At 42.8% G+C, this 18555-nt stretch overlaps 1 protein-coding gene across 2 annotated transcripts in view; it reads right to left on the bottom strand.

Moving 5' to 3' along the window:
• Window positions 1-174: 174 nt before the first annotated feature.
• FDFT1 (farnesyl-diphosphate farnesyltransferase 1) overlaps window positions 175-18555 on the bottom strand; it is a 39890-nt gene continuing 21509 nt past the window's right edge. For both annotated transcript variants that reach the window (XM_039219726.1, XM_039219724.1), the window contains 3 exons: window positions 10888-11064; window positions 9648-9800; window positions 175-3472 (listed from right to left, as the gene is read on the bottom strand). In XM_039219726.1, coding sequence (XP_039075657.1) covers window positions 3251-3472; window positions 9648-9800; window positions 10888-11064 — 552 coding nt within the window. In that variant the 3' untranslated portion in view covers window positions 175-3250. The remainder of the gene's footprint in view (window positions 3473-9647; window positions 9801-10887; window positions 11065-18555) is intronic.

The raw sequence follows: 18555 nt of genomic DNA, 5'->3' as shown, positions 1-18555 counted from the left end.
GGGATTCTCTCTCTGCCCCTCCCTGGTTTGCACACTCTCAAAATGAATAAACGTTTAAAAAAAAAATCCAAAACTGCATCAAATAAGCCCTTACACCTGGTGAATACTGAAGTGAAAATTTGTGAAACCCAACACGCTTCAGAAGTGTTTAACAAAGGCTACTAAAGCCACAAATTTTGTAATCACTTTATTCTTAAAATTGCAATCAGAAGTCATTCATAACCTCAATGTAGTTCTAACAAATTCGACCTGCTCTCCAGATGGAGTTGAATCATCCCCTTTCCATCCTGTCCACCACGTGCCCACCTGCAGCCCATCCTCCCCCTGGAAGGCAAAAGAGCTGCACTAAAGGAAGTACCTAGATGAACTGCAAAGCACCCTCAGGCTCAGCTTGAGGAGTCTTTGTTAAAAAATAAAACCATGTCTATTTAGCACTGGGATCAATGTCAATACTTCTATAAACCTCAAATTACCTCACTGGCCATACTGTGACCTCAGTCCAATTGGAGCCATGTTTTTCTGGGGTGCCTATCCCCCTGTGAGATGGAAGTGACCGTGCCTTTTCATTCATTACCTGGAGAGGGGCGTGGTTTTAGTTTAGACTTAGAACTTATTAAGCACATAGTTGAACCTTTTCCACTCTTTGTGTGCATCAGATAGCTACACTTCAAAAGCATGGCCATCACCTAACTTGTTAGAAATGCAGGATTTGGGCCAGACCTCAGCCTGCATTTGCAATTTAACAAGATGCCTAATTCAATATGTTCACTCAAGTTAGAAAAAGAAGGCTGTAGAGCAGTGGTTCTCAAACAGCTCCAGCCAAGCAGCAGTACTTGTATCACCTGAGAACTTGTTTAACATGCAAGTTTTGGGGTACATCCCCAGACCTGAGAGACAAATGGTCCTAAGCCATCTGGGACCGTCAGGTAACTCTTGATGCTGAAGTTGAGAACCACAGCCATAGAGCTCTGCTTCCAAGACTGCGGAGAATAATTAACAAATGGCCAGCCCCCTCTCCTCCCCTGTGCAAAAGCAAATGCACATGCCAGGGCCCTGAGAAATGGTTCCGATAGAATGGGGCTTCCAGTTAATTGCTCCGAGCACTTTCCCAAAGGGGGGTGGCTCTCACGTGTGTGCAGGCTTTACCTGCAGCTCTAGGAGCTCCCAAAATGGGGAGAGCAGGCTCCTGGCTCGGGTCTGTTGTAATGGAGTTTTTTAAACTTCAAGCCTTAGATTCAGATGGGTCAGATACTTCTCCGAGGAAAAGCTAAAAATACTGCACTGCAAGTAGAAATCAAGTAGACTGTCGGCCAGAGATGCTAAGTATTTGAAGACCTTTGCACAAGTCAGTGACAGTAAAAATTACATAGCTTTACAATTGGGGGGTACGTAGGAGATCATCTAAACCTTACAGAAGCTCAGAAAGTCGCAGAGATCATGACTGAGCCAGGAGAAAATCTTCCGGTACATCCACCTCAGACCAAGACTCTCCACCAAGTTGTCCTGTGTTCTACAGGGAATTTAGCAGAACTAATCTGATATTTCAACACGCAAATTTATAACAACCTACCCTGGACTCTCAAGCCAAAGTTCTGATGTTTAAATTGCTTGGAAGATTACTGTCAAGTGTGGCTAACAGCTGTCTGTCCTCTATGCGGCAAATGGCTTTGCCTTCAGCGTGGTGACAAGTGTGTCCGGGACTAAGCCTCAAACAAATCAATCAAGTGCAGCTTCCACGGGCCAAAATGAAGCCATTGTGTCAGGAGGTGGCAGCAGTCACAGGACAAAAACTCAGTGTGGGTATGTGTGTAACAACGCGAGGCCAGTATTATTGCTGGGGAAAACCCTCAACTTCGGCGAGGAAGTCACCATCCACAAGGGACAGCAGCTTCAGAGTAGACTATATACTGTGTACACTGAGAGCATTAATGGCTTCTAGAAAGCACTTTAATGCCCTACAACACTGACTGCTCAGCTTGAGAGGCTTTTTCAAACACCTCTAGAGAGGGGCCATGTCCTCCCTGGTGCAGGCTGAGATTCTCAGTGAGTCACTGGGTGAGAGCGCATCACAAACCCCACTGTGTGGAGATAAAGAGGAAGGCAAACAGCGATGCTAGAAGAATTAGGCTAAGTACATTTGGCTTTGAGCCCATCACCTGAAAACACTTTTGTGTTTGTTGAGTGTATAAACACAATTTTTTTAAAAAAAGAAACGAGATTAAAAACAACCACCACCACAACCACAATAAGAAGAACCACAAAAAGCCCCCTGGACATGATCAAATTTCTGCTGCAGCTAAGAGACTTGGCCGACTGTACAGCAGGCTGGCAGAGTTAATGCAGGTTACGGGCTGGGCAGTGAGGCAATGCTGCCACTCGCTCACCTCCAGTGGGCACAGTGGGGCTGGGGCTGGGCCCCTGGATCCTTTTTCTCGGCACTGCTCCGGCTGGCTCTGCGGCGGCAGCAGCGGGACCCCAGCCCTTGACCACTAAACGCCAACTCTTGGGTTCCTGTTTGCCATGCGCATCCAGGCTTTCAAGTGAACTGCCCTTGACAAATGCAAAGTAATTCAGTTCTTTATTATAAACACATCTTTATATATGGTGTCTTCTCAAAAAGTCAGCCTTAATTGGAGGCCAATCTTCTACAGTGGGCCCAAAGGCAATCCTGCAGTTTCTCTGTGAAAGCTAATCTCCTTTCAAATGAGGAAACAATTCCAGAACACCCAGAAGTGAATCCTTAGCGTTCATGTGCAGAAGACAGTCTGCATTCATGGGAAACATGGGACCACCACCTAGACCTACAAACACTGACACCTGCCACATTCGAATCAACTGAAGAGAAAACAAAATGAGGAGAAAAATCAGAACCAAACCGAGAAAATTCACTTTCTATTAGGACACGTATTCCAAGGTTGCTTCAAATTAAATACATTCCATTAGAATTCTAGCCAGGACTCAGCTAAACAAGATCTCGAGGCAACTGCATACGCAACCACTTGCCCGGCCCTGCAGCGAGGGGCGCTTTGCTGTGGCCGCCGTGCGCAGACATGAGCCCATCCACAAGTGCCTGCTTGCCAAGCGGGAGGTATCCTTCCCGTTTATCCTCATCTTCTCAACTGCAGGTCACAGTTTCTAAGGGTCCAAGTCCACAGAATTCTCTTAGGGATCAGAGCAGGAGGGAAATAAGGGGGCGGGTAACCAACATCCTTCCTTCAAGGAAAGGTCAATCCATTCCACTCTTCCCCAGTCAGTGCTCTCCAGTCTGAACATAGTCCTCTGTGACCTGGGACAGGGTGCTCAGATACTGCCAGCTCAGGGCAGCCAGGAGCATGACAAATGACAGGTATATGGGGGAGTAGTGACTTCGGGAGATCAGCTGACAATTGGGAAGATTCTGTGTCCTGATGGTGGAGATGATCTGTCTTGTTTTACTAGAAGATGGGTCTGAGCTGGGGATTCTATGATAAATCTGTTAAAGAAAGGAGGAAAAAACAGTAAGCACCACTTTATTGAGTCCTCGGAACTTTATAAACATCTTCTGTGTTTACCTCTTACAATAACCCTAAACAGGTATTTTATGTCCCCATTTCCATTATGAGGAAACAGACTCAGAGAACATGAAAGGAATCACCCCCTAGTCACTCCACTAATAAAGCAGGATATCAACCGAGGCCTGTGTAACCCCACAGCCTGTCCTAGGGAGCAAGGAAGCCCGCCACCCAGGTGCTCCCTGACCTCCGCATCCCCAACGCCTCAGAGCCAGGGGCACAGTGGCGCCTGGTAATGTCGGCACAGTTTGTTGGGCTGGAGGAGAGCAACACCGAAGAGGGGAAATGATACTGGAAAAGACCGGGCAAACACGGCCAGACAAACAAGATGGGAACTGTGGTGTGCGCAATAGGCTAGCAAAAGACAAGTGAGAGGAGAAGCAGGGCGCCAGAGAGCTATCCTTGAGTCTTCCTGGTGCCTTCACCCCTCCTACCCCTCCACAAACCTGACACATTTGCTGAGTCTAGGCCTTACCTCCATGCTTGCAACTACAGCAGCCTCTCATCTGAGCTATTACCAACCTCCAACCTGGGCTCCTGACTCTCCGGGGTCCTGATGTCCACTCACCTGCTCTCCACATTGTCACCAAAGAAACTAAACACCTCTGCCGGACACCTTCAGTGGCTACCACCTGCTGAATAAGGTCTGAGCTCCACGATGTGGAACGTGAGGGTGCCCCTGACCTGGGCCCACTGAATCTCTCCAGCTTCACCTGCTGCTCCACCCTGTGGTCTCTTCTCACTCTACAACTGTAAGACACTGTTGTCTTACACTTGTGATGCTCTGCATGCATCTGTTCCCCTCTTTGCTCACACCATTCCCTCTGCCTGGAATGCCCCTGTCACACTCCTTCACCTGGCTTAACTCTTACCTGTTGCCCAAGTCTTAGGTGTTAGTCTTTTAGAAAACCTGCCTTGAACCCCCAGGTTGGGCCACATGCCACTCTCCTTCACAGACTCCTACCTTACCACATAGCGCTGAATGCACCTGTTTCTATGCGTCTCCCTCACTAGACTGCAAGTCTCTAAAGCACCACATTTTACTCACCTTTCTACCTCCAGCCCAGCACTGTGCCTGGCACTCAGGAGGCCTTTACTAAGCTGACAAAGCAGTTAAGAGATGACTGAGGGGGGAAGAGACAATGATGTGAGCCCAGACAGAGACAAAGAAGAGGAAGATTACAGAGCAGGCATGTTTTTTAAATAGCTTTTTACTCAAAATTTTCATTATATAATGGGTACTTAAAATTTTTCTTAAATGTTTATTTTTGAGAAAGAAAGACAGAGAGAGCACAAGTGGGGGAGAGGCACAGAGAGCAAGGGAGACACAAAATCTGAAGCAGGCTCCAGGTTCTGAGCTGTCAGCACAGCCCGATGTGGGGCTCAAACCCATGACCCATGAGACCATGACCTGAGCCACAGTTGGATGCTTAACCAACTGAGTCATATAATGGGTATTTTTTCCAGACATAAATTATATTCTTGCCACCCTCCCACCTCCCCACCAAAAGGGCACAGTTGTAATTTAGTATGACAAAAGAAATGAATATGCCCACAGGGGTGCCTGGCTGACTCAATTAGTAGAACATGTGACTCTTGATCTCTGGGTCATGAGTTCAAGCCCCACAATGGGCAGAGAGCTCACTGTAAAAAAAAAAAAAAAAAAAGCCTACAGAAATATGCTAATGATATCTGATATCTAATATTATGCTACCAAGAATAACTCTAGAAAGAACAGAAAAATGGATGAAACTATAATTTCCTTTCTTTTCAAAAAAAATTAGATAATGGAGTTAAGCTTATAAAAACAAGATACAGAAATAAAGTAAAAAGTCAGAATTCCCTTACTTGCCCCATGATCTTGCTGTTCTTGAGTTCAAGTTCTGCTTTGGGCTCTGTGCTGACAGCTCAGAGCCTGGAACCTGCTTCAGATTCTGTGTCCCCCTCTCTCTCTGACCCTTCCCCGCTCACACTCTGTCTCTGTCTCTCAAAAATAAATATTTAAAAACAAAAAAAGAAAAGTTCTGACAAGGTAGGAACAAAAGCTAGCATAAGTTGAATTGAGAAAAAAATGGGAATCAGTAACATGAAGTACATGTATCTTTCGAGAAGCTTACCTCGGAGACGAGGAGGAAAGGGATGAAGTAAAGAGGGGCAAAGTCAAGCCAAGCATTGACCTGTTTACTTTTTGAAGCTGAGTGGCCATAGTGCAAACTAGAGGAGGCACCTGGAAAGGAGGGGGCTTTAGATAAAGAGGAGGCAGATCTTGAGGGGGCGAGAGGCGGGAGCAGGGGCGCATGCATGCAGGGGTTGGGCTCACACAGCAGCGGAGGACAGAGAAGTGGAGAGAGTTCACAACATATAATCTTGCACTTCCTCACATGGTTCAAGGCAGAGCCAGCTGAGGAGGAGAGGATGGAGAGGTACAGCAGCACTTTTCTTGTTTTGAGACAGACAGTGAGTGAGCACATGAGCAGGGAAGGGACAGAGGGGGAGAGAGAATCTTAAGCAGGATCCAGGACCAGTGAGGCAGACAGGACTCGATCTCAGAACCCTGGGATCATGACCTGAACCGAAATCAAGAGTCGGACACTCAACCGATGAGGCTACCCAGGCGCCCCCAGCAGTTTGCTTTTCAAACTTTCTGTTCACAGGAATCACCTGGGGATCTTGGTAAAGGCAGACTCTGAGTCAGTGGGTTTGAGTAGGGGTGAGGCTCTAGCTAGTGCCCAGGGGCCGCCAATGCTGCTGGCCTGAGGGCCACACTTTTGAGTTGTGTGCACAAAAAGGGCTTGGAGAACATGACGACACTCTAGAGGAACGGCAGCGCAGGGTAAAATGGGAAGGTGTGCCCGCTTGAGAGAGGTTGCCCTCGCCGGGGAATGAGCATTGGCATGGAAGGAAACAACAGCTTCTGGCTGTTTGCCTGAGTATTTGTTCCTGTCCCAAAATAGCTGGCTGAGCTGCTCGCCAGCTGACAGGTATCCAGACTGGTTTGAAGCTGAGGCAGCTCGAGGGCAACAGAGGGCGCTGAGGAGCAGTGCCTACCTACTCAGGAAGGTTTGAGTGTCCCTCTAACTCTTCCTTTTTTTTTTTAATGTTTATTTTTTGAGAGAGAGAGAGCACGAGCTGGGGAGGGGCAGAGAGCGAGAAGAAGACACAATGTGAAGCAGGCTCCAGGCTCTGAACTGCCAGCACAGAGCCCAGTGCAGGGCTCGAATTCACCTGCCATGAGATCATGACCTCAGCCAAACTCATATGCTTGACCAACTGAGCCACTCAGGTGTCCCACACTGACAGAAGGCTTGCAGCCTTCCTGCAAAGGACAGACTTGGTCAGTGAGAACAAGTAGGATCAGGGATAATATCTGGACACCAGCAAATAGACAACTTGTGGTCTTCAAACAAAAAGTTTTAAGTTGAAATTTCATTCATGCTGACATTAAAACCATGATCACATTTTATTCCTTTGGACTTGAAAGACTTCAGAGATTTTTCTGAATCAAATCAACTCAAGTATTAATGTTTCCTCCAAATTATGTTGGGTTTCCCCATAGTAGCTTTAAAACTGATGACCTCGGGGCGCCTGGGTGGCTTAGTCGGTTAAGCGTCCGACTTTCACTTAGGTCATGATCTCGCGGTTCGTGGGTTCGAGCCCCGCGTCAGGCTCTGTGCTGACTGCCAGCTCAGAGCCTGGAGCCTATTTCAGAGCCTGTGTCTCCCTCTCTCTCTCTGACCTTCCCCTGCTCACGCTGTCTCTCTCTCCCTCTCTCTCCTAGAAATAAAAATATTTAAAAAATAAATAAATAAATAAAACTGATGACCTCAATCAGTGTTCCTTAAAGGGCCAGAAAATATTTTCAGCCACCCTCTGCTGTAGCTCCTCAACTTTGCTACTGTATTTTGAGGCCACGTCAAACAATACATAAGCAAATGGGTGTGACTGTGTTTTAATAAAAAGCAGTGGGAGGTGGGTCAGCTGTACACAGTGTGTGTACCCATGTCCCAAATCAAACTGTTAATCACAGCTAGGATTTAATTCCAATGGTTAAGGAAAATACCAGATAGCATCTGAATTTAATATAGTAATGGAACTAGCTACATTTTTAAAAAGTGGTTTTTTGAAATTGGTGGTCACTATTAAAGCTAAATATTCTCTGAACTACATGGTACATAAAAGGATTCTAATTTATATAAAATGGAAAAAAAGTGCCTCATAAAGTACTACTCAGTTTAGAAAGGATAATCCAACCCCCTCAAAATTGTAGTGAACAGCCTAGGGTCTGAAGTCAGCCAGATCTGGGTCCAAATTATGGCTCCAGCCTCAAGTTTCCTTGATATTAATAGTCCCACCTTTTTGGGTGCTATGCCAGCACACAGTAAGCTCAGAGTAAGCACTGGCTCTATGGTGAACAAGACTGTCCCCAGTCTCATCAGCAGCAATTTTTTGGTCAATGGCTTAACACTTCAATCACTAATTTTCAGGTTAAGAAAAAATTTTGGTCTTCTCTTACACCTTCTACAGGTACCTCTGGTAGAAATGCGCAAGGCCAAAGTTTGTCAGATAGAAGACAGGGAGAACTCCAAGGAGAATGTGCAATATGCCATAGAAACCAGAGGAAATAACTGTTTTTGCAGACTTCTATTTAGAGGAAACTGCTATTACAAATCACATCCCTGTAAAGGCACAGTAGTTCTCTCTGGGGAAGAGGAGGGAGGAAGGTCTTGTTATGTTTCCGTGTATTTCTGTAGTATTTCAATCTTCAGTAAGGACATACCTAAGGATCTCAGGGCCTCCACTCACCAGAAGGCAGTAGCCACCCATCTCCCCAGACTGACAATCAAAAAAAAAAAAGAAAGAAAGAAAAGAAAAGGAAAAAAAAGGTCTCCAGATATTGCCAAATGTCCCCTGCAGGAAAGGAGGTGCAAAAGTATCTCTAATTAAGAACCACTGCTCAGGTACCTGGATGGCTCAGTTAGGCATCTAGGCATCCAACTTCAGCTTGGGTCATGATCTTGTGGTTTGTGGGTTCGGGCCTCACGTGAGGCTCTGTGCTGACAGCTCAGAGCCTGGAGCCTGCTTCTGATTCTGTGTGTGTCTTTCTCTCTCAGCCCCTGCCCCCACTCACTCTGTTTCTGTCTCTCTCAAAAAAAATAAATATTAAAAAGAAAAAAAACGAAAAAGAAACCACTGATCTAAGACCTAGTGATTATAGAGTTTTAGCCTCTAAGAAAAGGGTTTTTCTTTTTTTTGAACCTAGTCATGTATTATACCCTCCATAGAAGGAGATTTGACTTGAACAAGTATGTTTTGTTTTATAGGATGATTTTGGTACTTGAAATGAGATCTGCATTAGAAACTTTAGAAATCAGGGTACCTGGGTGGCTCAGTTAGTTAAGCATCTGACTTTAGCTCAGGTCATGGATCTCACAGTTTGTGGGTTTGAGCCCCATGTTGGGCTCTGTGCTGACAGCTCAGAGCCTGGAGCCTGCTTTGGATTCTGTGTCTTCCTCTCTCTGCCCCTCCCCTACCTGCACTCCATGTGTCTCACTCTCTCTCAAAAATAAACAAAAGCATTAAAAAGATTATTAAAAAGAAAGAAAATTTAGAAATCATTGCAACTTGATGGTTTTCCTTTGCTGAAATTCCCTGTGGTGGTTTCTCAGTTGAGGCCTATGAAGTAGTAGAAAGTACTGGATTGGATGTGAGGCAGTGTGGATGGACCGGGGTCCCAGATCTTCTCGGTCAGATACGGCATTCACATGAAAGCCTTAGCCTCATTCTCCTCACCCATAAAACAAAAATCCTGGTTGGCCTCTAACATGAGCTTCCAGCTCAAAGCCTATGATTCTGCTTAGGATCTCCACCCTAAGGCTGGCTGCCTTGTACCCCTCTCACTGTGTCTGCACAGTCAGCAACCCGTGCATATACAAAATTTCCGCATACAAGAGACCAACTCCTGTCCTGTCTCTTTATACCATAACACAGTGAGTTGTTAGGATCATCTAATGTCCAAATACGAACTATTTAAATAATGACATTATTTAAATCCCCCAAACAGCTAGAAATGATCCAGGTAGTTAAATAGAAACCCACCTCTTCCATATACTGGTATATTATAGCTTTGACAGCCGGCATATTCGTGGCGTCCATCATTAGAGTTACTGCTTGTCCTTTTCGGATCTTCACTACGCCTTTGAATACCTGCTGGTTATTGTAACAGGCAGCCAAAGTGGCAATGGCCATTACCTAGAGATAAGGAGGGGGAGAGGAAAGAAAATGCTAATTCATTTCACTTCATAAAAAAAAGGAATGGTACTATAAGCAATTGCCGTTGTGAAAACGTAAAAAAAAAAAATCCTCTATAGAATAAGGAAGTGCCAAAGAGCTAACATGTAACTAACCAGAAAAAAAGTACCTATGAAGAAAGCATATCAAAACTTGTACCTTTCCCTCTCCTCCCTTCCTCAACAACACCCAGACTCAAGTGGTCTTTGCAGTCTTAAATGATTCTTTGGTTTGACCACGAAAGCTCCTTTTTATTTGGAAAAAACAAACAGGAGTCAATACAACATTTTCTATGCTAGAGTAATGAGTCATAGAGCCAAAAAATGTATCTCAAAAAAATATTATCTACAAAGAATTTCCTATTTTTCCGACAACAAACACAACCATTATACGTGAAAAAGCAGCATGGAGGGGATAGGGTACAAATGGGAAGGAGGGATAGTTCTCAAGCTCAAAGGTGTATTATTTCTAGAATAAACGGAAGTCAGGCATACAGATTTTAGTTCCAACGACCATTCAAGATTGGCCATTTAAAGATTAAATCGAGTTTCCAAATCAGCTAAATCCTAGAACTTTAATTTATTGGAGTTAAAACTGAAATAATTGGTAAAGGCATTTAAAAAGTGTAAGCTCCTAGGGTACTGAGGGGCTAGGTCCATAGGACCAGGTACTGTTCTCCTGAGTCTAGGAAAAGCCCAGCATAAACTAGGCACTTAAGACTTTGTAATGACAACACTGTCACCTACATATTTTATCCAGCACTCCCCATACATCTAAGCCAAAGCTCTGGATTTTACTGTCAGAATAAGGATCTAGTGAGGCTGCGCTGAGTGTGGTGGTCGTGGAGCAAAGGGGATGTATGGTGAGACACTGCCTGCCTCTTCACCAGCCAAAGCAAATAGACCAGAGTCATCTTTTTAAGGAACCATATTCCCGAATACAGCAAGCCAAAATAGAAAATGTATTCTCTCCACCTCCATCAGCACCAGCACACCACTCCCTTTAGCTTCCACCTTTCCCATATAACAAGAATAGCCACTCTGCATACCTGTGGAATAGCGCAGAAGTTAAACACACTTTGGTTTCTAAGTCTTGAAAGGTAAGTGATGACATCTGGGATGTGGTGCAGTGTGTTGGTTATAAGTTCGTTCAGGCACTGCACGGCCGAGTCAATATTCTGTGGCTTTGCAAAATCACCCAACTTCTTAACATACTTGCCCCAAACCTTAAAAAGAAGTCAGCATGTGCATAAGGGAAGAAGGTATAAGCAACATGAAAGAATCTTTGTGAATAAGAACAGTGACGGACAGTAAAGTTTTTTTCTTAGCCATGGACTCCTCTTTCACCAAGATCAAGTCCGTTTTAAGCTCCATGAAGTGGCCATTTGCGACAAACAGTCAGGGTCTGATCACAACCTGGGAGTCAGTTAAGTTTCTGGGAAATTGTCCTTTTGGGATGATTAGTACAGCATGGACTAAAGCAATAGTTTAATGACTTCAGATGAAGAAAACTCCTGTTATTCACAAGACATTAGTCTACTCCTGAAAAACATAACCAGATATACACAGACTCAGCTACAAGAGTGCTACAAGCTAAACATTAAACATAATGAAGATGGTCAGGTCTCCAAGTAATTAGTGATTAACATCACATTCCCTATTCTGAGAATGCTGCCAGACAATCATATTTGAGGAAAATGAGCTGAGTCTGTACTATGAGAACATTACCTCCTTGGACCTTAGTAACTCAAAAGTGAAATAACATCTTCAACTCCAACAGTGGGACTGATTTGACAATTTTTAATGATATTATTTAAAGGAGTCCCTGGGGGCACCTAGGTGGCTCAGTCAGTTCAGCGTCCAACTCTTGATTTCAGCTCTGGTCATGATCCCAGGATGATGGACTGAGTCCCCAATAGGGCCCTGTGCTGAGTATGGAACCTGCTTGAAATTCTCTCTCTTTCTCTCCTCCCACCACTCTTCTCTGCTCATATTCTCTCCAAATAAAAAACAAAAAACTTTAAAAATTTTTAAAAAAGTAGTTTCTGAAGCTAGCAAATAACCTATTTTCATCTTTGGTAACAATTTTTTTAGCATTAAAAAAAAAAATTTTGTTTATTTATTTTGAGAAAGTAAGAGCAGGAAAGGGGCAGAGAGAAGGAGAAAGAGAATTCCAAGCAGGCTCCACATTGTCAGCCCAGAGCCCGACGTGGGCCTTGAACTCAGGAACTATGAGATCGTGACTTTAGCTGAAATCAACAGTCGGATGCTTAACAACCGAGCCACCCAGGCACCCCATTTTTGAAAACTCTTAAGCTTCCCAAAGAATAACATTTATTGTAACTTTACACACTCCCCCAAATAAATGACTGGCCTAAAAGGACTAGGAGATTCTATGGAAAGTCAAATTTGTTATCCATTCTTAATTTGTACCTAAACACGCTCAAATTAATGGTACTAGATCGTTCTACAGAACTTGGAGAAAACATTTAGCAAACCCCATGTATGCATCCACCAGCCTCAACAACTATTGACATTTGGCCTGTCTTGTTCCGTCACGCAGGGTCTGTCTGCAGTGTTGGGGTCTCATCTGCACCCACTTGTGTTCCTGGGGATGCTCTGTACAGCTTATCCATGGGCCGGGGTTTGGGTATGTTTGTTTGAATTCTTTTGTTGAGTTCTTTTATCTCTTTTTGAGAATTTGGGAAAACTCCTAAAACCATGCTGCTGCCACAATCACTACCATTTTTACAAAATCCAAAATTCGTGCTAATCGATGCAGAAAGGATGACAGAATTAGGATAGCACCTTTTGGCCTCTCCAGTGATAATGCATCTAGGCAGTGAGCACTGAGGAAAAGAAAAAGAACTCACAACTTATAAGGAAAAGAAAATTATTATTAGATTTTCAACAGCCAGTCTGTAAAGCCGAAGAAAATGGGAGTAACACATTTAAGGTACTCAAAAATGTGAGCTAAAAACTTTATAGCTAGAAAAATCTGACTTTCAAATATCAAGGACACAAATTATCATCAGTATGTATAAACACGGGGAATTATTATATCATGGGTCTTTCCTATCTACCAGAGTGCGAGCTCTAGACAACCAAAATGGTAGAGACATCAACATAAAGACTGGTGGTGAGCATAAACCAAGACAAAATAAAGGAGAAAGGGGAGATGTTACAGTGGTAATGGCTATCTGATCTGACAATTCAGACATAAATAAACTCATAAAAAACTGGGAATTAGGAGAGCATACGCAAAAACAATTTTTTCAAATTATTTTCAGTAATCATATTTGGTGGTAGTAGCATAAGTATCACTATTCAGAGACTGCAAGATCTGTAATGTGGAAAAAAAGCAGATGAGTAGTTATGGCATGTACTAATTCTAGCACCTCTTATTTCCCTGAGAACTATGAATCTTAATGAGGAAGAAATGATGTAGAGATATAATACAGAGGAGGAGATATATAACCACCCTGTTGTCCTGAGTTTGAAATGGAAATATCAATACAAATTTACAAGGTATTTGTAAATTTATCAATATAAATTACAAGGTATTTTAGCTATAAAACTAAACACACACATGTGCGAACACACACACACACACACACACACACACACACAGACTACCCCAAGAGCAATGACTATCCTGCCCAAGTGTGCTGTTGGCTACTCTTTTCCAATAGCCCAGGTGCCTTGCCTGGGCTTCTTGAAGAGATGGATGAGTCCAGATCTTAGACAGGAAATGCACAAAGTAAGTTTAGAACATCTTCACATATCAAATGGCAAGGAAGCTACCATAGACTATTAAGGGTCAAGAGGACTCAAGAGCCAACCTGAATCTCTTCCTGAGCAAAGGAGGGAAATTTTAAGCTTTCAGAGTGAGAATAATTGCAACAGATTAAACCCAATCAATATGTTTTAACCTGTGAGTTCCTTATAATGATAGCAAAAAGTAACTACTTGGTCACCTTCTGAGGGTGACAGAAAATTATCTTAAAAGCTGGGTAAAGAAAAAGAATCAAATATATATACTGCCTTCTGTACCTGAACTGTACCACTCAATAAGCAAATAGCAAATGAGACGATGCATCTCCTATAAAATCAGCCCAGCTAATAAAGGAAGGCACAGATATAGAATTAATAAGTTCTTACTTTATGGCAAAAAATTGAAAGTCCTGAGATAAACTCTCATATTCAGGGTCAACTGATTTTCAACAGGGTGCTAAAATAATTCAATGGGAGAAAGAACAATCTTTTCAACAAATAGTACTGGGACAGCTGGACATCTGCGCGAAATGATGAAGCTGGACCTCTACCTCACACCACATACAAAAACTAACTCAAAATGGATCAAAGCACTCAATGTAAGAGCTAAAAATATAAAACTCTTAGAAGAAAATATAGGCATAAATCTCATGACCTTATATTAGGCAATATTGGGTTTCTTATATATGACACCAAAAGCACAATAACAAAAAAGGAAACTAGATAAGCTGGACCTCGTCAAAATTAAAAAAATTTTGTGCTCCAAAAGATATCAAGAAATGAAGAAGATAACCCACAGATTGGGAGAAAATATTTGTAAGTCACGTATCTAATAAGGGACTTGTCTTCAGAGCATAGAAAGAACCCTTAGAATTCAATAATAAACACAAACGATACCATTAAAATATCTGAAAGTATTTTAGTAGTTTTCAGAAAAAGTACCTGCATAGATATTTCTCCAAAGAAAATATACAAATGGCCAGTCACATGAAATGTTCCACATCATTAGCTATCAGAGATTATGTACCAAAACCACATGAGATGCCACTCCACACCCACAAGGAGGGGTATAATAAAACAAGATAGATAACATAGAGAAGTAGGGAGCTACTGTTTAATGGGTACAGAACTATACATTTAAAAAATAGTTTGAATTGTAAATCGTACATTATGCAAACTTTACCAAAAAAAAAAAAAAGATGTTATACACATACATAAAAAAAGATAACAACTGTTGGTAAGGATATGGAGAAATTAGAACCCTCCTATACTGCTGACACGAGTGGTACAAGAGTATCACTGTGGAAAACATTCTGGCAGTTCCTCAAAGGTTACTAGCTGTGTGAACCTGCAATTCCTCTCCTAGGTATATATCCAAGAGAAATGGAAACACGTGTCCACTCAAAACCTGTATATAAACGTTCACAGCATATTAATAATAGCCAAAAAGTGGGGGCGCCTGAGTGGCTCAGCTGGTTGAGCGTCTGACTTCAGCTCAGGTCATGATCTCATGGTTCATGAGCTCCAGCCCCCACATGGGGCTCTCTGCTGTCAGTGCAGAGCCTACTTCAGATTTTCTGTCTCTCTTTCCCTCTCAAAAATAAAAATAGCCAAAAAGCGGAAACAACCTAAATATTCCTCAACTGATAAATGAACCAATAAAATGCGGCTGATCTATACAAATGAATATTATTTGGCTATAAGAAGGACTAATGTACTGATAACATCCTACCTCATGGATGAACCCTAAAAGTATTACACTAAGGGGAAGAAGTCAGTCACATATATGATTCCATTTACATGAAAGGTCCAAAACAAGCAAATCTACAGAGACAGAAAGAAGATGGTTGGTTGCTGAGGGCTGGGGAGTGGGCATCAGGGGAAAACAGATCGTGACTGCTAGAGGGCATGGGGTTTCTTTCTGGGGTAATGACGACGTTTTATTTTTATTTATTTATTTTTTAAAAATATTTTTATTTATTTCTAGGAGAGAAAGAGAGAGAGACAGCGTGAGCAGGGGAGGGTCAGAGAGAGAGGGAGACACAGACTCTGAAACAGGCTCCAGGCTCTGAGCCGGCAGTCAGCACAGAGACCGACGCGGGGCTTGAACCCACGAATCGCGAGATCATGACCTAAGCGAAAGTCGGACGCTTAACGGACTAAGCCACCCAGGCGCCCCAATGACAACATTTTAAAATTAATTGTGGTGATTGCTGCACAACTCTGAACATACTAAAAACTTTAGAAGGATGAACTGTATACAGTAAGTGAACTGTGTCTCAATGAAGCTGTGATAAAAACACTTTTGCAACCCTAATAAATTAACAGAACTAGGCATGAAGCCTCATAATGACTGCTAACATCAAAAGTGGGCAAAGGTCAGACATTATGTGCCTCTTGATTAAGAACACACCAACGTCTCTTTCATCAAGAGGTGCACGCTCACTTTTATTTAAACACATTTGATGTGTTTTAACCCACTGCCATTTTTATTCTTTTTGATACTCAAATTGTTCCATGTGTGGCCAGTGAAAGCCTCTTCAAATAGGATCCTGTCCCTCTTTATCCTGTACTGTTTTTTTACTTTGATAGCTCCCACTTCCTGGCATGACAGTATATTCCAAGCTCCTTTTATGTATTTTCTGCCCCTACTATTCCTTATACTGGGAAATGGTATTAAAAGACCAAATTAGAACACCAGAGGTACATATTACTACTGGTTTGGTCATTGTTGGTAAACAGAGCTAGACTTTTTTTTTTTTTTAAAGACTCTGTATTACGAGTTCATATTGGTATTTCCAATTCAGTTCAGGATTATGGGGGTTTTGCTTAACTTTATTGTTTCATATTTGTATCTTTCATTTCAGACTGGAAATCCTTGGTTCCTAGACTGATAAGAACACAATTGCCTATTTACTTCATGTTACAAAGTTTCTGTCATAGTTTCAGTATTTCAACAAAAATATTACTCACGATTACTGAAAACATTTTATTAGTTTTGGTTTATCCTTCCATTTAAACTATGCTGTTGAAATAAGCCAATTAGAGACAAATACCATATGATCGCACTCACATGTGGAATTTAACAAGACAGATGAACACATGGGTAAGGGAGGGGAAAAAGGAGAAAAAAAGGAAACGAACCACAAGAGACGCTTAATGATTGAGAACAAACTGGAGGGTTAGTGGAGGGAGGTGGGTGGGGGATGGGCTAGATCGGTGATAGGCTCTGAGGAGGGCACTTGTTGGGATGAGCACTGGGTGTTGTGTGTAAGTGATGAATCCCTGAATTCTACTCTTGAACCCAATACTGCACTGTATGTTAACTAACTAAAAAACAAAAAAGAACTACGGTATTATGCACCTGCATTTTTCATGTAATGATAGAGCCTGGAGATTACTCCAGAGTAGTACAGTTCTTCTCGTGCTCCAGCAGGTCAATATACCATAGCTCATTCAATCAGTCCTGTATAGAGGGACATCCAGGTTGTTCATAAATTGTTACTACAAAGGACACTGAATCAACATGCTCCCAGAGGACTCATTTGCCAAACTGCCAGCCCTCAGGGCTGTACAAGCGTACGCTCACCAGCCACACAAGAGTGCCTGGTTCCCCAATCTTGCTTCAGGTTTATCAGAATATGACTGTCTGCCAGTCCGATGCAAGAACAGTGTCTCAGGATCCTGTTATCTCATTTTTGGGGTAAGCTATTTGAACTGACCTTCATTAAAGCACCCTGGGCTGCAGTTTATCTCATTTTACACACACCACCTCCCTGTGGTATGAACTATTCCATTTTACAGAAGAGGGAAGTGAAATGTGTACAGGACTGCAGAGCTGGTGCTCACGAACGAGACTTGGGTGATGCGCCTGTGAGAGAGGCAGTGTCGTACAGTGGACAGACCCTGGCTGGGCTCCAGGAGATGGGGGTGTCCCTTCCAGTGGCCGCTGACTCACTCACTGCAGGTCCTCACACGAACCCGTTCCCTTCTCAGGACTGGTGTCAAAGGAAGGGCGGTCAAGAGCTGCTTCTCAACCCAGCCTGCACAGTAGTCACCTGGGAAGCTTGACCAACTACGACATCTGAGCCCAGGATAGTTTTAATGTGAATTTTTCTTAGGAATAAGATTGATCATCTTTTTAGCTGTTTAATGATCTTTCTTTCTGTGATCTGTTCTCATCTCTGTCTGTTTTTCTATAGGGTAATTAGTCTTAACTTTTCCTAACTTTTAGCAATTTTTATATTAGGAATATTAACTCTATTTGTGGCGTAAGTTGCAAATATTCTCCCTACTTTGTCAGCTGTCTTTTTTTCCACTTTAAAACCACTTGGTTTTTGGAAACCATTTTATGGAAAGCAACAGGCAAATGCTAGGATAAAACCAGGAAATAGTCATAAGATTTTCTAGCTTTCTGGGGCACCTGGGTGGCTCGATCAGAAGACTCTTGATCTTGAGGTCGTGAGTTTGAGCCCCACATTGGGTGTAGAGATTACTTAAATTTAAAAAAAGAATTAAGGAAATATATTTTCTAGCTTTCCTTCTGAATAAAATCAATGTCCAAGCCTTTCCTTTCCCTATCTATTTTTTTTTTTAATTTTTTAAAATGTTTTATTTATTTCTGAGAGAGAGAGAGAGGCAGCGTGAGCAGGGGAGGGTCAGAGAGAGAGGGAGATACAGAATCCAAAGCAGGCTCCAGGCTGTGAGCTAGCTGTTAGCACAGAGCCCGACGTGGGGCTCAAACCCATGAACCGCGAGATCATGACCTGAGCTGAAGTCAGACGCTTAACCGACTGAGCCACACAGGCACCGCCCCCCCATCTGTTTTTTAAATGAAGTCAAAGATGAACTCTTGTCTCTTATAATGAACATCTGTAGTTTTTGTCTATCTAGCATCTTCCTCCCTCCTGCCATAGAATCCTTCTTCCTGGGGCGGGTGGGGG

Source organism: Hyaena hyaena, unplaced genomic scaffold (assembly GCF_003009895.1).
Source record: "Hyaena hyaena isolate Hyena2069 unplaced genomic scaffold, ASM300989v1 scaffold_836, whole genome shotgun sequence".
Lineage (NCBI taxonomy): Eukaryota > Metazoa > Chordata > Mammalia > Carnivora > Hyaenidae > Hyaena > Hyaena hyaena.
This window is presented reverse-complemented; position numbering and strand designations above follow the sequence as displayed.